We start from the raw sequence: 25142 nt of genomic DNA on the forward strand, positions 1-25142 counted from the left end.
AGCAATTTATCTTAGAGCTTATCAGGGGCCCATTTCTTGATGTCTTTGAAGATTGTCAGGACACAGACAGTGGGAGAGGGGGCTGGGAGAAGGGTAGACTCTTAGGATTCATTTACTTCTTTTTCAAAAACTCATTGCCTTGCTACAGATGAAACCTAAACACCAAACATTCAGCAAACTTGAAAAGGACTGTGGCTAAAAGAGCCCCTGGCAAAGGCAGGAAACACAAGAAAGCTAGCCATAGGGTGGCTAAGAGCCCAGCCTTTGGAGTCTGTTTGCTCCAACAGAGATACCTTCAAAGCCATTTGTGCCCAGAAAGAAGTGGGTGTCAGCAGGAGACTAGCAGGAGATGGAGAAAGAGCCCTTGCCTGAGGCTAGGGCCTAGTTTATCACTCAGGTGACCTCATCTGGCCTGTGCCTCACTGGCTGGTATACTGGCCTCCAAAGAAGTGGAGAGTTCTGAACCCCACACTGGCTGGAGAACATCAAGTTGAATCCCCCCACTAACTATAAATATGACACATGAATCCCCCTATAAAATACTGACATCAAGCTCCAAAAGAAAGTTGGCACTCACTCTGAACAGTGTCTGAACAATTTCTCAGGATTAGGTCACAGTCACAATATCTGTCATGTGCCAGAAACTGTTCTGGGGACAAAGGCAGCTGATTTTTGAGCTCTTTCAAGTTATCTAAAGATGTGCCACCCAGAAAGCCCACCATCAATGTGGGGCTTTCAGAAGCTACAGCAAGCACTAGGAAGGTGACACTTGTGTCATGACTGATTGAAATACAATACTGGATGTGCTGGATTTAGGGCTGCAGAGAGAAGGCTTTCCTTCTGCTAAAGACAGTTCTATTTCCCCAGGCCACGAGGAACCTGTTCTCCACACAGGAAGCTCTGGGAGCCTGAAGGCTGCTGCACAGAAGGTAAAACACCCAAACTGGATGACCCAGAATCAAACGTGTTTTGTGATTATATGTGACCACATTTTTATAGCCCTTGGTAAGGAAAAATGCTTTTCAGTCACCTACACTACATTTTCCTCTGGTCACATGAACACACGCTGATCAGGTAGACCCATTTATTTCTGAAAAGATATGCAAAGCAGGTTCTTTTACTTTCTTGGTGCTTTTAGGCAACTTATTATTTTAGTTTATCTAAAAAGTACATATTATTCAGCAAGCATCAAACAAAAGAAATCTGTGTGCTTTTCAAAGATCAAGGCCAAGTATTCTAAACACTTACCAAGAGGCCAGCAGACACTGGATGAATACACCACCCCTGTCACTGCTAGTGACCTCATCCTCCAGCTAAAGGCACAGGGAGGAGGAGGGGATGGAGGTGAAGAGTAGCAACAGCATCTATCATGGTGGCCCTATGTGCATAAGGCCATGCTTAGTCCTTAGCAGCATCACCACAGTATGTTCCCAGGGCAGTCCTGGAGGTGGATACCACTGACCTCACTTCCAGGTCATGGGCCTGAACAGCTTGAAGGGCAAACTAAGCCCCTTCACAATCTTAAAACTAACTCCCTCAGGCTTGGACTGCAGCTTCTGTGTGGGCACTTCTGAGGTCTCCTGAGGGAACACAAACAGAAGCAGGGAGCCCTTCTTTGAGGAACAGATTCCCAGCGCCCATTTCCAGTTAGGATGACAGCAGAAGGCCATGGGTCTCATTCCTAACAAATGCTACTGTGACACTGGGGTTCAGGGAGGTCACCAATTAAATCACTTAGGTAACAGTTTACACACTTATTTAATAGGAACCCAGGAATCCAGCCTCCTAACCGCATCCCCCAGCAATACTAATACATACTGGCATTGGAACACTTAATGCTGAAAGGAAACCTCAGAAAGCAATACCTGCCCTGTGTGTGGGTGAACTCTACTGACAGGCTCTGATTTGGTCTACTTAATTTCACTATTAAAAGAGCCAGGCATGATTCACTCAAATGTTTGCACAATCCTCTAATGGATCATGATCTATGGATGCTGCCATTCACTGACCTAATTTAATCCCCATAACCTTAAGGGATGAGGGAAGTGCTTTATCTCCAATTTACAAGCAAGATAACTGAGGCTCAAAGAGCCTAAGCAATTTGCCCAAAATCACAAAGACCGATGGATGTGGGACCAGAAATGAGCACAGCAGAACCCAAAGCTCCCTTGCATTTGACTAAAATCATGTTTTCCCAAGTCTCCTCTTCATGAAGTTTTAATAATTTTAAAGTTGCTTTTGTTAGTGTTCTATCCCAGCAACAGGAAGGGAACCAAGGCATACATCACTTTACATAAAGATTTTGAACATCCTCAGAATGCACTATGAAGGAAGTTCTGGGGCTGATTCCCATGGAGGGATGATTGCATTCCTTCACCACATATTGATGCCATGGGCCTAGTAATGAGTAGGAACAGGCAGTGGGAAGAAACTACACTAGCCATCACACTTTTATGTATTCGTAGATGTGAAAAATAACATCAGGGTCACAAAAACTGACAATTTGCCAGATTTTCTCTAAATCCTAATACAACCAGACTATGTCGGGATATGTAGGCTCATATGGAGGTGTAGGGTGGTATTTTAACTTTGGTTGTGCATGGGAATCTGTGTTCAAAGAAGGAATGGTAAAAACAAAAGTGGAACCTCAGCCAGCATTATAACATACCCAAGGCCCTCTTCAAGTGCACGGGTAAGGAAAGCAAGCCCAGAAGAGACCAGGACTCATGCTGGTTCTCATGATTTCCTAGTGAGAACAGTATCAGCTCCTGTCCCAGCCAGATGCTGATATGACCTAGGTCCTCAGCTGGACCACAGTATCATGATGAGATGCTTTTACATCTTAAGCAAGTTCATGCAATCTCCCTGGATCTCAGCAGCAGGTAGAGAAAGGCTGCCCATTGTCCTCTGAAAGACAAGCAGTCAGAATGAGGTAGAGCGCTGGACTCTGTCCTTGGTACCACATCCCCAGTGCTCTCTCTTCCTTGGCCGTGATGATGGGAGTATGTTACACTAGTGAAGGCAAGCGGCTGGCAAGGACAACACACTAAACATGGATGGGAGGTTTGGCAATGGAGAATATCGGCAGCTTCTCCTCAGATGCTTTACAGTTTTACAAACTTTTTGAAGGAAAGATTAACATTTAAACTCCAAACGTTAACATGCATGAGTTACTAAACTGATTTCACCAAGAATTAGCTCAAATCCTATGAATGTAAAACAGTGTAGCTGGAAACTATATCCTGAGGTGATCACCACTACAAATGCACTTCAAATGCTCATCGATTCAAGGAGAGTGAGCAAACTCCATACAAAGTAGTATTGCCCAACTCTAAAAAGGAGCCAAGCATGAAGCCTGCTATCACATAGATGAAAAAAAAAAAGATACTAGTCACCAAAAAACTTCATTTATAGCACACACATTTTATGTTCTTTTTATATAAAATGTTCAGGAGGGGCAAAACTCTGGACACACAGTGTCCAGGGACAAGGAAGTGAGTGATGACCACAAACAGGAATGCCTTCCTATAGGATAACAGAAATGCTCTAAATTTGCCAAGAGCTGCATAATTCTATGTATGCACTAAATTCCACTGAACCTCACATCTTAAAAGAACAAATTATACCATATGCACATCACAAATCAATAGAGAGCTTAAAAAACAACGACCTTTCTTGCAGATGTGGAATATTTTAGAGCTAACACCTTCATTATCAGGTCAACAGCATCTACATGAAGGGAACGGGACTTGTCCCTGTGTGGTCTCCTCAGCTGCATGACAGAAATAAGTTACAGCAAGCTCAAATGACAAATGTCACCCAGATTCAAAAGCTGGGAGTTTTCACAGAAGTGCTCTTCACTGCAATGGCATACAGTCCTTCACTTCAGGAACAAGTGTCCAGTGGATCAACTTCGCGGCATGAAATCAAAGTCAAGGTTCGGCTGACCATTCCCTCCCTCCTCACCCTCTTTCTTAATCCAAATATCCTCAACCTTAGAATGATACTCCACATCCCCTCAGAGTATATGGGGAGGCAGTTTGAGGACCCAATAGCCTTCTCCTCCCATTGTTATTTATTCATCCCACACAAAGCAGAGTGTACCTTGCAGACAAGAACAGCCTTACTTGTATCTGAAGTGTCTGGTATAAAAGCTTCCTACTTTAGAAACAGCAACAAATTAGGTACCTTTAAGAGTATCTCAACTGAGCTGGGCAAAGTAGCTTCAACCTGTAATCCCAGAATCTGGGAAGCTAAGGCAAGAGGAATATTATGAGTCTGAGGTCAACCTGGCCTATAGACTGAGACCCCGTTTAAATATATATATATTAGTGGGAAGGTGGGAAGATGTATAAATACCAACAAGGGCAAAGGTAGAAATGAAACACTAAGAACTTCTAAGAAAATGTAAGTATGATGAAAAGCAGGACAGTATCTCTTGTGAGGTTAACTGAGCCACACTCCTTGCATCAGAATACCGTACTTCTCTAGCAGCAATGTGCAGACATTAACTTTTGCAGCTTTAGGAATGGCTGCCACTTAGCAACACAGGAATATCTACCACATAGTCTCTGCCTACCTGGGCCAAAGTCCACCTCTGCTACATTCCTTCAGAAGATGTACAAGTGTCCAAGAGACTCACCAAGAAAAGCATATCGAAGACTAATGACCTGCTACTACCAAATGAATAGCATGGGACAGTGATAAGGCCATGGAATGAATTCTGTCATCCCTCATTCGTGGCATAACCACAGACCAAGTTATTGCATAATAGAGACTGAGACACCAGACTCTGTGTGGTAGAGGAAATGATTCCTAACTCCTAGGGGTGACATGGGAATTAAGTTAAAAACCCAAGAAGTGGCTACAAGATCAAACCAGCAGCTTTCTGCCCCAAGGTTGACTTCCTTAGAGCTTCTACATGTTGCTGAAGGTGAGACGACCACTCATACTCATCACCCCAAAAGTAGAAGGGTGAAATGCCAGTGCTGTGTGCACATTCCCTGGGGAGAGGCAATCAAATGCTTACCCACTCCTTACAGGGCTCCAATAGCAAACCAAAGTGTGCTTCCATCAAAGGCTAACCTGGGGAACCAATGAGTTTATTGAGCTTATTTATAGAACACAGATCAGAAGTTACTTACTGGAGTCTGGGTAACTCCAAAGACACACACACACACACACACACACACACACACACACACACACACACACACACAAAGTCTCACCCCAGAACTAATGACAACTACTAAGCAGATGGAGTTCCAAGCATTTCAGTGAACACTCCCACAATCTACACACTCTAGCATCCCAGAGATCCCAAAGCCACATGCAATTAGGGTAAATTATACAGAGCTAGCTCTGGGGAACAAGAAAGAGTGATTGGGATCAGGTGAGCGTCCAGTGACCCTCTCCATTCCCCTTTCTATGACAGACCATCAACAGCCAACGACACTGATCCTGGTGGACCATTGCTGTTCTCAGGAAAGTCTTGACGGTTTTGCTCAAAGGATGGCATCTACAATAATCATTTATATATAAGAACTGAAGTACACAAAGTCAATATGAAAGACATCAGAGGCATATTCCTGATGCTCCCAATGACCCCAGCACTCAGGATGTGGTCAAGAGACTGAGAATCAGCATTTGAGGAAGAAGATAACCAGGCTAGACCAGTAGCCCCAGGACATTCACAAGCAACAGACAAATTCTGATCGTAGAACAAGAGGCAGTCTAGGCTGCCCAGTCAATGTTTCCATGAACACTGGCTTAGTTCCTGTCATCCATCTCAACTGGGTTTGAAAACTCAGTCCAGAGCAGCTAGCTTCAAAACAGTAAGATCAATGGCATTAATAATAGTCCACACCAGGCAAGCACTGCTCTGGACACTCACATGTACTCCTTCACCTCTTCTTCACCTGCACGAGTACACTGAGCCATGCAGCAGTTCCACTACTCATGGCAAACATGGCAAAGAGGGGAGCAAGGGTTCAGTCCAGACTTCTGCTTTCCTAGGCTCCAGCATACACTCCAAGGCTACTCCTAACAAGAGCCTATTCGAACACTGAGCTCATTCCCAAAGCCTCAGTGCCAACCGGACAGTAAGGACAGAAAAGCTGACCAATCACATGCCTCCGTGCCCCACTGGAGAAAGAGAGGGAGGGAGGGAAGAAGGGAGGAGGGAAGAGGGAGAAAATGGGGAAGGAGGAGAAGGGAAGAGCAAGATCAAGAACAAAAGCAAGCCTGCAACATGAGTAAGAGAGAGAGGCGAGAACAAGAAAGAAAATATGACAGGAAGCCAGTACAGCCGGCACTTACGCTCAACTACTTACCAGGCTCAGTTTCGGGGCCATTATATTTTAACATTGCAATAACAACAGAATAGAAACACACAAAATATACACAGGTGTGTGTGTGTGTGTGTGTGTGTGTGTGTGTGTGTGTGTGTGTGTGCAGGTATGTCTATGTACATATGTATGCATACATGCTTATACATATCACTGTACATGAGTATGCATATATGTGTATATACATAATGGACTTTGTGGTAGTTTGAATAAGAATGGCCCCTATAGGCTCATAGATTTGACTGCTGGGACACCAGTGAGTGGCACTATTTGAAAGGATTAGGAGGTGTGGCCTTGTTGGAGGAAGTACATCACTGGGGGCAGGCTGTGAGGTTTTAGAAGCCCATGCCAAGCTCAGAGTCCTTCTCTCTGCCTACAGATCAGAATGTAGTTCTCAGCTGCTGCTCCAGTGTCTGCCTATATGCCCTCATGCTCCCTGCCATGATGATAATGAACTAAGCCTGTGAAACTGTAAGCAAGCCCTCAATGAAATGCTTTCTCTTCTAAGAGTTGCAGTGGTCCTGGTTTCCTTCACAGCAATAGAACAGTGACCAAGACAAACTTTTAAGAGTATATTTTATATAAAAGCTGTCAGGTTTCAAAAATGACAAGTAAATTTTCTGAGGCCCCAGAGCCTGTGGGAGTGTGGGAGCTGGTGCTGGAGTCGACGCCAACATGCTCTGATCTCACACCTCCAAAGCACCCCGACTGCACCTTCGTGATTCTTAGACCAGAAAAGTAGAGCAACACATCCAATCTCTGAAGTCTCCTTTTATGTTCAATCTCCTTTCGTGCTGTCTTTAGCACAAACAGAGCCCCATGGGCCCCAGGTGTGGCTTCCTTTTTATGTTAAGAAGTCTTAAATCATTCTCAGGAGTGTCAGCCTCTTCCCATCAGACTAGACCTTGCAAAAACAAACATTCGCTCATTGCATCACTGTGTGATCAACCACCACCGAACCAGACATGCCCATCGTGCACGTTAATGGCACCTTGGATTAACATGTCACTTCTTAAATCAAAATGCTTCCTAGATGCCGTTGATGTTTACAACAAATGCTCCGCTAATGTGACAACAGTGGTCATTAACATTCACTACACTCACACTGCCTACCAAACACTGTTCCTAGTATAATTACCTAATCCAATCCAATCATCCAACTTAATCCCCCAACAACACTTACAGGCAGCTATTATTATTCCCGTTATTAATAATTCCTTAAAATGCCATTTACGAAACCTCCGCTTCATTTCCGCTCTGCAGATCTTTCTTCTGTAAACTTTCTCAAAATGCTGAAAGATTTGCAGAGAATGCAATCTGTTCAGTCTAGTCAGAGACTCACTGTGAAAGGGGCTGAGGGTGAAAGCTCTGTGAGGCACCAAGAGGCAGGAGAAGGGCCCCTCTGCGCTTGGAGGGGGCAGGGTGTTCACACGCCTGCAGCAGGGATACCTCTCTCTCTGCATAAAAGGGAAAGAGCACTGGGCACCCGCACCCGGGGAGGAGGTGGGGGCTGCCATTTGGGCTTGCTACTTACCAGCTCTGTGTGAACTTTAAGATGGGCCTGTAGCTTATATTTATCTGGAGTCGAGTAGTCACAGCCGTCAGTGGGGCACTTCAGCAAGATGTTGCTGTGTTTCTGAATGACATGGCGTTTAAGGCAGTTTTTGGTGATGGAGGAATAGTGACACTGAGAGCAATAATACAGGTGTTCCCGGGTGTGGGTGCGGACATGCATGTCAAAATGCACTTGGTACCAAAAAAGTTTGCCTAAAAAAATATTGTCACATGAGAACAAGGAAGTTTCTTTTAGACTGAATTTGATTTTTTTTTAAATTATCATCATTTTTTTTTTAACTGCCATATTTATCTCCTTTATCTCGTATGCCCTTCACACTTTCCACCACACTTCTGTTGGGAAATTACTTTCCAAAAATGGCAGTTTTCAAGTATTAAGATACCACTACCTTGCACGTGGTGTTAGGGCTAGGAAAAGAGAAAGGAGATGTTCATTGCGAGCCAATTATGTCACACATCACTCTGCCAATGCACCGATCCAAGAGCCTCCGAGTCCTCCTGACACTCTGGGCTATGAGACAGGCTCTAGACTACCCACTTCCTGGACTGCCTGCTGTCTGGGAGCTCCTAGAGGCAAGCTTTCAACACCAGCTAGAAGGGAGCTGCTCGGGCCTCCCTCCACAGAGCTGCAGCCAGGCTCCTACCCTCTCTAGCCAATTGGAGCCCCAACTGAAAACCAGAAGAATGATTCTTCCTGGTCAGGAGATGGGTGAGGTTGTGAGCAACCCTCAACATGACCCCCAACATGGTCAGCAGTGCTGGGGAGGCTCCAAGTGTGACTTAGGACATGGGCTCACTGCTCCTGTCTATCCCAGAGGAGGGTGGCTCATTTAGGAGGTGTTCTTTGCAAACAGACATTAGCTCACATGGTACCCAAGGTGATGACAGCATGACAGGAATGGTCAGGGCTGCTGGGAAGGAAAGCTCCACTCCAAGGCACATGTGACCACCACAGCCTTCCTTACCACAGTATTCACACTCCAGTTCTCCATAGACCTTCCGGATCCTCTCGCATAGACTGATGTTCATCTGCTTCTTTTGGAGACTGTCTAGGACCTTCATGAACGCTGTGCTGCCAGGGTGGTGCTCAGAGGAGGGTTTGCAAGAGTCAGGCTGGCACATTCCAAGGTCCCCTCCATCAGCCGCTGTAGGAAGGAGGTCTGGGGCCTCCGCTGGGTTTGACCTGAGACACCCGTTGGAGTCAGATTCACTGGCTGGCAGAGTGACCGAATTCTGCCCTCCCCCTGGAGGGCCCTGGTCACTCTGGGTCTCTGGGTCTGGTTCGGCACTTTTGGCCTTGGCCAGCAGCAGTGTGACTTCTTCACCCTGAGTCTGGGCTGAGCCTCCATGCTGTGCATCCAAGGTTGTCTCGGCAGCATGAGCCTCAGCAGAGGAGGTATCATTTTTCAGTAAAAAATCATCGGAAACCACTCCAAGAGGGTTGAGGTCCGAGCAGACCACAGTGGTTCCTAGTTTGCTGGGGGACAGGGAAGGACTTTCAGTCTTGGAGGTGGTCAAGGGCACAGCCGGGGCAGTTGCTTCTCCAGGGGCCTCCAGCTCCCTTGCGCCTGCCTCAGGCTGAGCTTCCCCAGGACAAGTCTCCTCCTTGTGCCCATCTATTTCCGGGCACGCAAATTCCTCAGCTGCCAGCTGCAGCTGGTCCCCCAGGGCTTCTTGCTGGATGTCCCCACCAGGCTCCAGGAGGCAGAAGCTCTGGTTGATGGAGCTGGTGAAGACCAGGGTCTCCTGGGCTGTCCCATGCACCTCTCGGATATGGGAGCGCAGCCTGATGGAGCTGACAAACTTCTTGAGACATATAGCACAGACATAAACAAAGGGGTGCTTTCTGACATGCAGCTCCAAGGCCTGGTACTTAGTGGCCCCATGGCCACAGAGCTCACAAGCAAAGGGCCACTTGTCGCCATGGACCAGCATGTGGCGGTCCCGGTCTAGCTCGTTCTTGAACTTGCGCTCACAGATGTGGCAGTCATAGAGCAGCTGCCGCTTGCCCTCCCTCGTCATCAGGCGGAGCTCATCCAAGGCCTCCTTGACCTTCTTGTCCTGAGGGTCATGCATGTCCCGGATGTGCTTGATGAGGTTCTTGACGTCCGAGTACTTTTTCTTGCAGAAGCGGCAGTGCTGTTTGATCTTCTTGTGCACGCGCTCAATGTGCACCTTGAGGTGGCCCTTGCTGAGGCAGGTGAAGGAGCAGTAGTCGCAGGCGAACTTCTCGCCCGTGTGCTTTCGCAGGTGCACGTTGAGGTTGGCCTTGATGGCGCTGGCATAGCTGCACTGGGAGCACTTGTATGGCTTCTCGTTCGTGTGGATCCTCAGGTGCGCCTGCAGCGAGTGCTTGAACTTAAAGACCTTGTTGCAGTACTCACACGTGAAGATCTTCAGCTGGGTGGGACCTAACCTAGAGAGGGGTAATAAAGAGCACCATTAACTTCTGGCGACCTTGAAACTTTCCAACGAACCAGCTACAGGGGAGTGGGCAAAGGTGGAACAATTATTTGTTCAACAAATAAGACTTAGGGGGAAGAACATGGACAATGACGGAAGAGGGTGCTGGTCTTCAGGGAGCACAAACTCTAGCGGGAGAGAGGGGAGTCCTGCAGCGTCCCACAGCAGCACGGTAGTCATTGAAAGGAGTGTGTGAAGAGCAGAGAAAGACACCTCTAACTGAACAAAGGCTGCTGGGGAACACCAGCTATGGTAACATCTGGGTCAAAGCTTCGTCAACAGAAAAGGTGGTGGCAAGAGAAGGAAACAGGAACAAGGGGTGTGATTGACACAAGCATGGTCACCATGCATGCTCCGAAGCTTGTTTGTTCTGGGACGCCTGAACAGAAGCAAATTCAGTCTCCATGAGACTAGACCTGGTGAGCTTATTCGTAATTATTAATAATAATTTATATTATTATCCACACCTGCCTATTCATTCCACTAACTGCCAGGGCGGCTCTTGTCCTCTTTGCAAGCTTGCAGGGTGCTCCAGAGAGAAAGACTGACCCTTGTCTTTACCCATGCCTCCACTTCTTCCCAGGAAGGGAGAACACAGACGGATGGTAATGAGTTTGGAACAAGACCTGCAGTTTGCTAGACAGCAGGGGTGTGCCTGCCTGTGGTGAGCAAGAGCTAGCTAGAGCGGCATCTTCAAGCCCAGCCAGTGGTGATCCGGGTCTCAGGTAGGAGAGGCAGGTTTCTGGGCAAGCTCACAGCTGATATGAACCACACTCCTCTCTCCTGAAGCTCTTATACACAGCCGAGGACTAACTACCAACTGTCTGCCTCCACTATCAGTGGTTAGAGCTCGGATCGGGAAAACAGCACTACTATCTTCGTTAACTTCACACGCCACTGCATAAACAGTTTCCATTGATTAAACCAGGCAGCATGTCAGCGGCATGTGTCAGATTTTGCACATATGGTGGGGAATAAAAGCATGATCTGCCTCCTGGAGCCTCTTCCAATGGGGCAAGGCTGCAATGAATGAAATAGCAGCAGTTCTGACTAGTAATCAGGCGGTCCTTACAACCAACCGTGCACTGACTATTTGATCCCCACTCTCGTCAACCCATTTCACACGTAAGAAAACTAAGCATCTGCCCAACATAAACAATTGCTTAGTGACTTGAGCCCAGGAGCCCATGGCCTCTGGAGCATGCTCACCCTTCCTCAGCCTCTTTGCTGAATGAAACCCCTGTTGCACAGCAGCCCCTCCCAGCTCGACTGTGCACTTGGAGAAGGAGCTTAGAGAGGGGCTTCCTCTGCTACCAAAGTGGCAGGCCCTGAAGCACGAGACCACACAGCAGGAACAGGAACAGTGAGGGTGATCAAGGAAGCAGGATAGAATGCACCTCTGGAAGGTATAGCTAGGCAAGCCAAGAAGGATTTATGACGTGCTAATAACCATGCCATGGTATTAATTAGCACCACTGAACTGTGCCAACCACAGATACAAGGTCTGTGTTGAAGAGACAGTTCATACACTGTCTCTTTCAATTGAAAACACGTAAGTGGACTGCAGTCCATAAATACTAGAGAGTACAACTCACATGTGAAATTAAAATATTCAGATGGGAACGCTACTAGTACGCCTGCATGCTAAGCCCACGACTTCTTTAAGGGAAGCCATTTGGATCTTTCCCAAATGACAAAGACATCCAGAAGGTGATACATTTTATAAAGAAGAAAGAAGCCCTGGATTCATAACATTAATTAAATAAGCAAATCTCAGCATTTCCTCCTCTCTTGAGAGACCTAAATGGTCTTAAGAGAATCTTTCGTTCTTTGTTTTTATATTATCATCATACAAACATCTAGCAGAGCTCTGAGTGGCCTGCTTTTGGAGAAGATTCTAAGTCTGGTGCTGATGCTGAGCAGGCTCCATTTGACTTTAAGCTTGAGCCACAAATGATGACTGTGAACTAGTGCACAGAGCTGTGATGGGCACAGAATGCTTTCTGAAGCATCGTACTGCCAGTGTTTGCTATTTGGTGAGGGAGGTGCTGCTGAAGAATATCCAGAGGTCAGACACCCGACTGCAGTGAGTCTACCTCTGGGAAGCTACCTCAAAGAAACCAGGGGACAGTTGGCTGAAGGAACGAACACCTTCAATGCCTATGTTTTCATGACAGTTAAGGGCAGCAATATCCTTGAAGGGTCTCATATAGACAAATACTTGGTGTTCAGACCCTGCTTATATGTTTGTCCATTAACTTCAACAGGGCCATATCCAGCTAACACACATCTAGAAAGCAATGACTACCCCAAGCCCTGGGAGGAGGGCCAGTTTTGGATGCCCATTAGAGTTCTAAGTACTCAGTCCATGATGCAGCAATTTCACTTGGGACAATTTATATTTCAGGAAGTCCTGAAGCCTGGGAAGGTGGATATCCCAGAGTGTGAATCACTGCACTGCTATCACAGAAAGAATATGCTGATTTGACTTGGCTATGGTAGCACATGCCTGTAATCCTCACACACAGGAGGCCGAGACAAGAAAACTGTGGGTTTAAGACCAGCCTAGGCTACATAAGTAGTTTCTTTTTGTAAAAAGCTGTTTAAATTACAATAGAAACACATAAGAAGACAAATTATTTTTAATATGTACTAATATTGAAAGATTTTTCAAGGTGCAGTAAATTTTTTAAATGTAAAAAAAAATAGTAGTACATTTAGTATTTTGTATTTGAAAAAACCAAAAACATATACATATATATTAGTATACCATGAAAAAATAACAAGCATACACAGTGAACTAGCCGGGGAAGTAAAATCTAATGCAGTAGCTCTCGCCATAAGGGTTGTTTCAGTTTTTGCAATGTGCCTATGTCCCTACTGAAAGGGAGACTATCACAGGCTGGGCAAACCAGGCCCTGTTTGCACCTCTTTTAATAGTTTAATGATACATTTGACTAGATAACATGTTGTGTGCCCTGTGAAGACAAGTGAATGCTCAGTTCCTAGGGCACACTGGTCTGCCTTGGTCTCAGGAAAAACTAACTATACTAGGGCATAATGGAGGAGTGGACTCTTCAGCTAAGCTAATGAGTTAAGACCCTTTACAGATGTGGCCATGAACAGAATCCAGAGCAGCAAATGTACAGATCTTTCCTGCTCCTTGTGAATATTACTGCAGCCCACCTCTGGTTTAAGCCCATGGGACAACTCACCTGCTTGACTTCATGGGCTGCTCATACGGGGTCTGCTGAATGGCATATTCTTGGTACCCTCTCCGTGGCACCAGGTCTGCTGCAGTGGTCTCGGGAGGGGCTGCTCCTGTTTCAGGGGGCCCAGCCTCCACTGGTATAATCTTGGTAGCACCTGAGGTTGATACACAGTACACTACTTACTAAGAGGTGCTAGCAATAGCCCTGACCCTGTCCAGCAGAGTCAGCAGGTCCTGGGGACACTTTACTACAGGACTTCCATGCAACACACTGGTTTTCTTATTCAGATAACACATTTAATTTGTGAGTGTGTGTGTGTGTGTGTGTGTGTGTGTGTGTGTGTGTGTGTGTGTGTGTGTGTGTGCAGTTTTTCTAGTAGTGTGCCCAAATGTCTTCTTGAAGTACAGTTTTACTTGATCGAATTATGGAACAGGCAAATAGACGCCTATCACTTGCAAAAATTTCTACAAAGCCACAGCTGTTAAACTTAAAGCAAGTAGAAAGCTGCATCAAGGAAGCACGGGGTGGCAGAGCAGTCAACAAAAAAGGGAATGTGAGCACCCCAATGTCTCTGATTCTCTTCCTATGAACAGAAATTGAAGTTCAAAGAGAAGAACCACAGGGTCACCTTTGCTTTATTCTCTGTCATAAACTGACCCAAGACCATACAGAGCAGGTACACTTTGTCGGGGGGAATGTCTAGGTGCATATGTGTAGGTATGTGAACATGTAGGTTTCGGTATGTGTGTGGACATGAGTGTATGTGTATGTGTGTGTGAATATGAGTTTATGTGTGTGAAAGTGATTGTGTGTGAGTGTGTATGTGTGTTTGTGCATGAGTCTGTGTGAGTAGGTCATAAGTGTGTAAGGGTGCATGCACATGTGTGAGGATGAGTAGGTGTCAGAGTTGGAGGGAATGTGTGGGAGTGTGTATTAGTGTGTGTGTGTGTGCATGGGAGCGTATGAGTATGAATGCATGAATGTGAATGTATATATGTGTAAGTTTGAATTGTGTCACTGTGTAAGTGGAGTGGGGGTCAAGGGCAAGTGTGTAAAAGATTCCTCTTTAACCACTTGTGTTTCTAGAACCCCAAAGGAAAATGATTATGCTTTTACCCTCTTAGAATCTCAAAATACTACCACAATTTTTTTAAGAAAGATTGTGGAAATTTTCTCTAGCAACCACTGAGAACAGGAAACTGTCCTCTGGGATTTTCCATATCCACAATAATATTTCTGTAAAGTTGAGTAGGGCAGGTAGAGTGACTTTCCAGAAAGTTCAAGTAGCCTAATTTTATATGGCCTTTTCTCTCCTGAACACCTTACTTTGTAGTCAAGTATAAAGGAGAAAAGATACTCAGAGTTTTGAATTTGAGTGGCTCCTATCGGCCCTAAAATAGCTGCTTAAAGGGAGCAGCTCTTCTGAAAACCATGACACCGTCCTCACTGTATCGGAGCTAATACCTCCAATGCATAAAAAATTTAAAACATTCTGATAGCCTGGAATCTATCACAAACTGTTTGTGCTGGCTAGTTTTTATGTCAATTTTAATGATAGTTTGGAATCTATCACAAACTGTTTGTGCTGCCTAGTTTTTATGTCAACTTTTATGATAGTGTGAAATCTATCACAAACTGCTTATTTTACATCAACTTGACACAAGCTAGAGTCATCTGGGAAGAGGAAACCTCAGTTGAGAAAATGCCTCCATCACAATGGCCTGTGAGCAAACTCTGGAGAACTTTCTAGATCAGGGATTGAAGTGGGACAGCCTGATTCACTGTGAACAATGCCAACAATGGGCAGGTTTGTGTAAGAAAGCAGGCTGAGCCAGACATGGTAGCACATGCCTTTCATTCCAGCACTCAAGGGGCAGAGGCAGAGGCAGGTGAATCTCTGAGTTCCAGGATAGTCTGGTGCTCAGAGTGAGTTCTAGGACAACCAAGGCTACATAGGGAAAGACTGTCTCAAAAACAAAAACAAAAAACAAAACAAAACAAAAATTTAAAAAAAAAAAAAAAACGGGCGTGGTGGCGCACGCCTTTAATCCCAGCACTTGGGAGGCAGAGGCAGGCGGATCTCTGTGAGTTCGAGGCCAGCCTGGACTACCAAGTGAGCTCCAGGAAAGGCGCAAAGCTACACAGAGAAACCCTGTCTCGAAAAAACCAAAAAAAAAAAAAAAAAAAAAAAAGTAAGTAAGTAAGCAGACTGAGCAAGCCATGAGTGAGCAAGCCAGTAAGCTGCACTGCTCCATGGCTTCTGCTTCAGTTCCAGACTCCAGGTGTCTGCCTAGCGCTCCTGCCCTGACTTCCCTCTGGAATGGAGTGCCACCTGAGAGCGGCAAGCTGAAATAAATCCTTTCTTTCCCAAGCGCTTTTGTCCATGTTATTTTATCACAGAAATAGAAACTCCAAGGCACTATTTTTGTCTAAAATAGTCTTTCCTACAAGTGACCTTTTAAAAAAGAAAATATAGCATATCTACCAGCTATGTTCATGGAAAAGGAAAAATAAATAGAAACATCCAGTACTGAAAAATCCTTAGTGAATCCCATCCAAATGTGAAGAAGCTAGGCAGTGTCTGCCTGGGCCTGCAGAGCAGCTGCTGCACTTGTGTGGACTGAGTAGGCAGCTCCCACCAAGGAGGCAGTCACTGCAATACGACAGGGATGCCACCAGCTGAGGGGCTGGGGAGAGGCACAGACGGAGTCGGCTGAGGAGACAGGCATGACAGACCCTGGGGTCTGGGATCACTCTGTATGTATAGGTGACTAAATGGTGCTCCACTAAGACACCTAACACATAGGCTCTGACCCAGCCCTCCTTCCTCAGGCTGCTCCAAGGGCAGCTGAGCTCCAGGCTCTCACTGTATCATTTGCAGCCTGTCATCAGTCACCTGGAATGGCTTCATGAGCAGTTAAGACCACGCTGATGATGGGCTTCTTGGCTCCAGAAAGCTGCCCTGCCTCTTTTCCTGAAATCTTCTGGACTTTCTCTGTTTTCTGAGCCCGTGGTCTTTTTGCAGCCTTTTCTCGATCATCTTCTTTGTACTTCTTTTCTAGCTCAAGGTCTGACTCGTTACCTAGGGAGCAAATATCAAGATGGATAAGCTATCCCTTCATGCCAGCTGGGGAAGAAATATGACTCTTACTGGAGGTGATGGCAAAGAAGATGCCTCCCCTACATCCTCAGGCCCACCTCCATTCCGTCACTCTCTTCCTGGCCTACAGTGCCTGCCAGGACATTATGCTAGCTCTTGCACCATTGCTGGCTCTTTACAAACTCAATGCAAAGCATGTTCACTGTATCCAGGACACAACCAGGTACCAGGAATGCACTGCTTGACAAAGCAGCATAGACCCTGGGCTCATATTCATGAAGCATCATTGATATCAGCACTGCAGATAAAATGACCTGCGATTCACAGTCCAAGAAAGGCCTTCTCCTAACCAACTTACACTTGCCAGGCACTTTCCCTGTGCCAGGCATGATGGGCACAGGACAAGAACACACCAAGCCCTCGAGGGCCCTCTACTCCAGAACGCACAGAGTCAACAGGAGTGATCAAGAGCGGTCTCTGCTCTGTGGCCCATGAAACAAGAGTAAAAAACAGGATGGCAGAATCTACCTGAGAGGTCAGAAAGGCTTTATGGAGACGTTAGCTATGGCTGAGTGAAAAGGCGAGGGTTAATGAACCATTGGATGGGAAAGATAGAGAACCAGTCACGAGGAAGGAGCTATATGGTCTAGGAATGTGTGTGATTAAAAATGGAAGTGCCCCTGTCTAACAAAGGATGACAAAGACAGGGGATCAATACTTGGCTGAGCATCACAGTGTCCACAACTTCGTGAGAAAGGAGAGGGTGACCAAAACCGGTTTCAAGAGTAAGAGGTAAGTCCCAGCAGTCCATGAACACCATAGAAACTTCCACTCTCCTTAGGTGAGGACATGGAGCCCAGTCAACATGCATTAGATACAATGTAGACTGTGCCTGGCCTGGCCCTGCTCGGAGTTCCTGGGAGGTGCGGTGACTGTCACATCTTCTGATGGCTCAAAGGAAGATGGTAGGTCAAAGTTTTTACAGGAGCTGCTGTTTTTCAAGGTTGCTATCTGGCCTTTCTTAGGACAATGGGGAAGCCAAGCAAAACACTTAGGGCATCATAGGACCTGTTGTCTCCATGTACATCTCTGGAAGGCAAGGGTGAGCCACTGAAGCCGTCTAATCCAAGGAAGAGCTGGGTTTGCATAACGCTTTACATGTATGCCATGCTGTGGAGAACGAAATAAATGGGCTCACAAACCACTCAAATGCTTGCAGAACAAATGCATCAGTCACAGACATACAACAGCAGCCATGACAGGTCGAACCTTGGCATTAGCCTCAGGAGAAAAACAGCCTCCACATATCAGTTTAGAACAAAGGAGTTAACAACTAGACAGCAGCCCCCAGTGAGATGAAACTCAGGGAAGAAGGGGAGGGAGAGCTTTATTAGAATCACCATGTCTGACATGTCCCACCGGAGGACAGGGTCTTCAGAATGTCTGGAGAGAACACTGGGAGAGATGCCGCACATGAATGCAGGGGATAGGCAAGGGGTGTTGCTCAGGTGAACAGACAGGAAGGTGTGAGGGTGGGTTTTGGAAAGTGCAGAAATATAAGGGGTTGTCAGGGAGGTGAGACTGAAACCCAGAAACAATGAGGCAGAGGCAGTGGCGGGGAGGGGAACACACAGGGAGACGGGCAGAAACCAACCTTCAGTGCTTCCTACATCTAAGTCAGCTCCAGCCAGCCCAACACAAGGCACCAGTAAATGTACAACAGAAAACCTAGAGAGTGAATTCTTAGCAAGCCATGCTGGCTGGAGTGAAGCTAACAAAACACAATGATCAAACCAAGCATTCACATTGTGTCCCATAAACCAACACAGTGCGTGTCTGGTTCCTGGATCATCTCCAGATCTGAAGGAAACAGCCTTGGGTTACTCTTTAATAGATTAATATTAGTATTAAATATATTAACATGAAACAAAAGAGAAAGATGATAGGAGGCATCATGAATCAGAATTGCATGCTGCCCTCCAAGGTCCTAAGGCAAGGGCCAACACTAATTACCACACTAATATTGTCAGACCCCGAAAGCTACAGGATGGGAACTGCACCTGGTCTCCAAGGTTGCTGGAAGAGCCTACATAGTATGAAGTCTACTGTGCATGACACCTCACAGCAATTTTTGCCTTGTTTTATTTTTTTAGTGGCCATAACAAAAAACATTTCCAAAGGCCTACAAACTGTCTGAGTCACAGAAGTCTTTTTGTCACCTAGATATTGGTGATATGCACACATAAATACTACAGCAAGGTATTTCAGATGCTATAAAAAAAAGGTAGAACAACATTTAATGGATTTTTTTTCTGCTTGTAAAATGATGTCTCGCTCTATAACAGAGTTCACCATGGGATACAATTCAATATGTGGGTGATATGCCAAAAATAAATATGTTGACATTAACAAAAAAAAGGACCTGAGAATCTGAGTTCACCATAAGCTTATCCTGGTTAACAATATAAATCTACAATAAAACAAGGGCACACACTGTCAGCCAGGGTAAGAGATGAGGAGGTCCCACATGCTGCAGAGGATGAATGACAGCAAGCTCTGCAGTAGGCACCAAGTGTATACACTGCAGAAATGAGCGCCAGCAGTGGGTGGCCGGCAGTGGGTAAAGGTTTGGAAGCCACATCCGATTAAGAAAGAACAGAGGGACTTGAGTTGACCTAGGTAGGCAGAGAAGACACAATGAAGCCACCTCTACTGCAGCCACTCCGACTCTCTTCTTCTGGCTGCTCTGTGGACGAGCCGTCGGTATGCAATTGGGTTGGTTGTTCTCCCCATCGTTGTGGCAAAAGCCCTGATAGGCAGCTAAGGTGGGGAGATGTTTGCTTTGGCTAATAGTTCAGAAGGAACATTCCACCACAACAGGCAAAGTATGGTGACAGGGCTAGCTCTTGTACATGGCAATGGGCATGTGAGGTGGCTGGTCATATGACTGTGGTGTGGTGGTATTGTGTTCCCCAAAATATTGTGTACCTTAATAAACTTATCTGGGGTCAGAGAACAGAAAAGCCACTAGTTAGGCAGTGATAGCGCACGCCTTTAATCCTAGCATTCCAGAGGCAGAAATCCATCTGGGATCTCTGAGTTCAAGGCCACATTGGAAACAGCCAGGCATGGTGACTCTTGCCTTTAATCCCAGAAAGCAAGCCTTTAATCCTAGGGAGTGATGGTAGAAAGCAGAAAGGTATATAAGGCGTGAGGACCAGAAACTAGAAGCATTTTGGCTGGTTAAGCATTTGGCTGGTTAAGCTTCAGGCTTTCGAGCAGCAGTTCAGCTGAGAGCCATTGGGATGAGGACTCAGAGGCTTCCAGTCTGAGGAAACAGGACCAGCTGAGGAACTGGTGAGGTGAGATAGCTGTGGCTTGTTCTGTCTCTCTGACCTTCCAGTATTCACCCCAATAACTGGCCTCGGGTTTGATAAGAACTTTTAAGATTCCTGCTAAACTGTGGCAATCAGGAAGCAGAGGTCTGACCAAGAGCCATAACCATCAAAGATCACCACCAAGCAGTATCTCACCTCTGCCAGCCATGCTTCCACTCCAAGGGTCCCACAGCTAAATATCCTCAACTCCACCCTCTGTAGGAATGCACCTTCCTCTGTAGGAACTGAGAATACACTGAAGTCAGAGCTGGTATGAAGAAGATAATGGTCATTATGCTCTGAGAATGATGTCCTGGTAGGTCCCACTAGCCCAGCTCCAACTCCTGCTTCCTAAGATCACATCCAGATCAACTGCCGTAGCAACAGCTACTTCCGAAGGAATACAAGCTAAGAGACCTCCCCCAGAACTATCTCAAATGAGCACCCCTGAGTATCCTCTGTCTCCAGTTCTATATAGCCTCAGAGGAAGCAGATCAATAGTCAAGAGTAGTCACACTCTGCCTAAGAGCCTCCAGAACCTTAACACTAGGCTTTCCCATAGTTTGGGATATGATGGGCCAGGCAGTACCCTAAGCATCATGGGACATGGCTCTTGGAGATGATCACTGTATATCCCTTGAGGACACTAAAATTAATAAGGCCCTGCAGAGAACTGTCAGCACACTTGCTCTAAGGCAAGTGCCTGGGGCACTTAGAGAGTAGTGAAGAATTCAGGGAAAGACAAAAGCAAGACATGGGGGCTGGCATGGAGAGCTGGGTGTTACCGGACACACAGCCCCAAGTGTATAGGAATGCCCAGCTCTCTACCACATGCCCTGTGTATCTGTTCCTTGCAGCCCTGCACCTAGCTCAGCTGCGTGGATACCTACTTAGTATCCCCCCACTTAGTATTTCTTTGTGGAAAGCCAACAGGGAGAAAAAAGAGAAGACATTTTGATAGCAGGGTTTGTTTGTTTGTTTGTTTGTTTGTTTGTTTTGGTAGCTTTCTGCTTTCTCCGTTTGGACAACATAATTCTTTTTCCATTTGTCATGGCTGGAATATAAGATGTGTTAGAACAATTGGTCTCCAGCAAGTGGCGCTACTTGGGGAGGCTGTGAAAGCTTCAGGACAGTGGCCTAACTAGCAGAAGTAGATCTCTGTGGGCAGGTCCTGAAGGTGACATGGGCTTTTGACTCCAGCTTGAGCTCTCTGCTTCTGCCCTGAAAGTGACATGGGCTTCTGACTCCAGCCTGAGCTCTCTGTTTCCTGATTCTCACATGTCCAGCACTCCTGAGAGAACACCATGCCTTTCCTGCCATGATGTACTGTCCTCTCTTCCTTAGCTGCTTCTATCAGCAGTGAGAAAAATAACCAATACATCTCCTGACCTGGCTGTTCACGAATTTCCCAATCGTCACCTCACTCATCTCTGTGGTTCTCAGAGTTGCCTCTTCCCACTGAAACACCTCCTGGACCTAAGCTGGCAGTCATGCTGCAGGTGCTTCTTCAAGAGCCCAACATTTCCCACCTCCAGCTTATAGGCTTCATGGCCTTTCATTGGAGTGTTTTCAATCGTCTCCTGCTTCCTCTGAATTACTGACTTCGGAAACTTTTCTACGATCTCCCCCAGCCAATGCCTATATTCGCTGTAGCTTCCTTTTCTTTGGAAAATTCAGTAACTCTGTAATGGATCTGGTTCTTTGGTTCTCCCTCTCGCACATAGTTGTTGGATTTAGTTCTACTGTGTGCGCACTGCCAATGGGCTGGCATGCATAGCCAATGGTGGAGGAAAGTCAGCAGGCAAATACCACACTGTGTCTCCAGTCAGGATCATCCACAGCAGAGGGAGACTGACAATGGATGTAAGCACAAGAAATAAGTCAGTCACCCGAAGAAGGTCATCCACCAGAGGCAGTTAAGTGCAGGCCTTGGCAGGCAGTGGAGGTGAGCATTTCTAAGTGTGGGCTGTGCTCTGGGTTCTGAGGTAGCCAACACATCTCACACCAACATCCCTACTAGTAGTAGGTCAGGAAAGCTGCTGAGACTAAGCCTGTCATTGGTTTACCTCTTTCTCATCTATCTCCCTAGCCAACAGAAGCTCAGTGAGGTTGGGAGAGTTCAGCTCATTCCACAGGACAACTTCCACAGTGTCCAATACTCAGCAAAGTAGAAAGAGATACTCGACAAAGTGGAGAGAGATAGAAAAGGCTGCAAATCTCAGATGAGGAAAGTCATCCATTCCTTAAGCAAATAACAAGGTGGTTTCTCCAGGTGTCCAGTGCTACCCAGGGTACTAGGGACCCAGAAAAGGGCCAGATCTGTCGCCTATCCTCCAGCAGCTCAGAATCAACCATGGGTGATTCCAATCCTGCAGCACACTGGACCCGCCATGTGTCTGGCCCCTCAGGCCTCAAGGACGACTGCCAATGCCCTAGAGAGATCAGGAAACCACGGTGCAGCAGAGGAAGAAGTGACATAGCTGAGACTCTCCCGATACGTCAGACCAGCACCATGTGTAAGTCTGTCCGACTGCAAAGCAAGACTGTCCACTGTCCTCTCCTGCCTCTGAAATACGCGAAGGGGACAGACAGTTAGAAGAAGCGCATAGGAAGGAGTCAACTGCACGGGCAGTTCCAGGGTGGACCACGACCGTGGTCAAACAGCAAAGCCTATATAATAAAGACCTAACAGAATGCATCCGAGAGACAACAGAGGGGTCTAGTGGATGCGCCGGAACAGTGGTTCTCGACCTTCCTAGTGTTGCAACTCTTTAATACAGTTCCTCATGCTGTGCTGACCTCCAACCAGAAGATTATTCCGTTGCTACTTCATAACTGTAATTTTACTGCTGTTATGAATTGTAATGTAAGTATTTGATGTGTGACACCCCCCCCCAAGGGGGTCACGACCTGCTGGTTGAGAATCACTGCACTGGGAGGCGATTGCCACAACCATCACGGCTGTGTGTAGAAAGCTGGCCAGCTTACGGGCAGGTCATATACTGCAGCTGCTGAGCAGCCCCCTCCCCAGCCTAGTTCACTCAGACAGGCCCAGGCCATCTGTGCCTAAGGCTAATTTGGCCCGAAGAAAGACTGGCATTTGCTCTCTGTGCCTTCAGCCGAGTCTCCACAAGCAGCAAGAGGCTATTTGTTCCTAATCACTTTATGCAGATGAGCAGCCCACCTCAAGCCTGGGCAAAAGCCTGCCACGTACTCAACGGCACAGCTGGCTCCGAGAGCGACAGATGCAGTACCAGGGCCAGGCATTTGCAATACCATGAAGGCTGTCTAGGGTGTGCCCAATTCTTCTGGCTGGGCAGCCATGTTCCTTGCTATGAAGAGGCAATTCTCTGTTCAGCAGACAGGTGTTTGTTTCCCCAGCAGAGGAAGACTGAACACTTAGTACTAAAGACACTGCTAAAGGTGCCCCCCTCACTGAGATGGTGAGACACGGGGCAGAGTGGGGGACTCCCCAGCTGAAATCCAGGCTCCCTAGCTAGTGCCAACAAGAAATTTGGGACAATTACTCTTGTTCAAGAGAATGGCTGATTGACACCCTTCTCCCTCAGTATACAATAAGTACCTGATGAGGAATGGCTGAAGAGATGGCAAGCTGGTGTTTGTTTATTTGTTTGTTTGTATGGGTATGGGTGTTTTTTTTTTCTTGCATGTATGTCTGTGAACCACGAGCATGCAATGCCTGCAGAAGGCAGAAGGCAGTGGATGTCCCAATACAAGAGTTACAGATGGCTGTGAGGCCGCCATGTGGGTGCTGGGAAAAGGACCTAGGTCCTCTGGAAGAACAGCCACTGCTCTTAATGGCTAAGCCATCACTCCAGCCCCAAGCTGATGGCCTTTAAGAAACACAACCAAGTTCTAGAAGTAAATACAGCATGAGTAGATGGGGTGTGGGGAGCAGATCAAACTCCAGTTCTTCCCGATGCTCTGCTGCAGATGCGTGTGTAGTTACACAATGCTGTTTGAAGCTGCAGTGCTTCTAAAGGTCAATACCTGAAAAGCTTAGTCTCCAGCCTGTGGCACAGCGAAGGAGGAGGGACCTCTGAGAGGAGGGAGAGGTCTAGTGAAAAGTGGGGTCAGCGGGATGAGACCCAGCCCATTCTGAGTCCCTTTGCTTGCCAACACCATGAGTTAAGTAGTTTGCTCTACCAAATTCCCCTCCCCCAGCCACATGGGGTACTGTCTCATGATAGGCCCAAAAAGAGCAGAGTCAAACGACCAGGTTAAAACTCCTGAGACTATGACAAAATAAACTTTTCCTCTTTACAATCAGTTAGCACAAGTGACAGAAAGTCAGTTATCATAGTGACAGGAAAAAATCCACATTGCATATACAATTAATCCTAAGGGAGGATCATTTTCAAACTATTAAATGTTTAAAACTACTTTTCAAACAAGTTCTAGAAAAGATTCCCATCAATAGCTGAAATATATCTGAGATCCTTAAGATTTAAGACCAACTTGGGGATGTCAACCCCCTACAACCTTTTCTTGGTCCCAACTGATGAGCTGTGGCATCAGGAAGGGGCAGAAGGCAGTATCAACCTCATTGGCAGCTGTGGGGTTCACAGTCCTTTTCCTGTACTCGGTGTCACAGGAGAGAGAAAGTCACACTGCTGTGCTGATGCCTTGGTCTCTGCAGGCAGAGCACTGTCAAGAGCTGTGACCAGAACTCAACTTTATTCCTATACACATGCATGCACCTTTCTAAGCCAAACATTTCATATATCTTCCCCCCCAAGGCTTTTATAAATCCATGCTTTCAAAGAACAAGGTCCTTTGCCAAAGTCCCCTTGTCCATCAAATCCTCTATCATATTTTCAGCGTTGTGTGACTCCAGCTGTGTCTGTCAGCACACTGGGATGGTGACTTTTCAAACACTTTTTAGTAGTAGGACCTTTTAAAGTGACCTCCTCAGGCAATTTTGGGGCCATCAATCAATTCAGACATGCCAACTAAAATAGATGAAGTGGGTGGGGTTCCAACATCACCCTCTCACTGCCTCGAACATCTGTCCTTGGTCTCTGAAACTCCATCCTCTGAGCACTGC

The 25142-nt window shown here is 46.5% G+C and overlaps 1 protein-coding gene across 5 annotated transcripts in view; it reads right to left on the bottom strand.

Moving 5' to 3' along the window:
* The window catches only part of Zfat (zinc finger and AT-hook domain containing), a 262439-nt gene that overhangs the window by 89389 nt on the left and 147908 nt on the right, over positions 1 to 25142 (bottom strand). For all 5 annotated transcript variants that reach the window (XM_076556010.1, XM_076556009.1, XM_076556007.1 and 2 more), the window contains 4 exons: positions 16494 to 16679; positions 13601 to 13751; positions 8888 to 10338; positions 7882 to 8114 (listed from right to left, as the gene is read on the bottom strand). In XM_076556010.1, the coding sequence (XP_076412125.1) occupies positions 7882 to 8114; positions 8888 to 10338; positions 13601 to 13751; positions 16494 to 16679 (2021 nt within the window). The remainder of the gene's footprint in view (positions 1 to 7881; positions 8115 to 8887; positions 10339 to 13600; positions 13752 to 16493; positions 16680 to 25142) is intronic.

Source organism: Peromyscus maniculatus, chromosome 20 (genome assembly GCF_049852395.1).
Source record: "Peromyscus maniculatus bairdii isolate BWxNUB_F1_BW_parent chromosome 20, HU_Pman_BW_mat_3.1, whole genome shotgun sequence".
Lineage (NCBI taxonomy): Eukaryota > Metazoa > Chordata > Mammalia > Rodentia > Cricetidae > Peromyscus > Peromyscus maniculatus.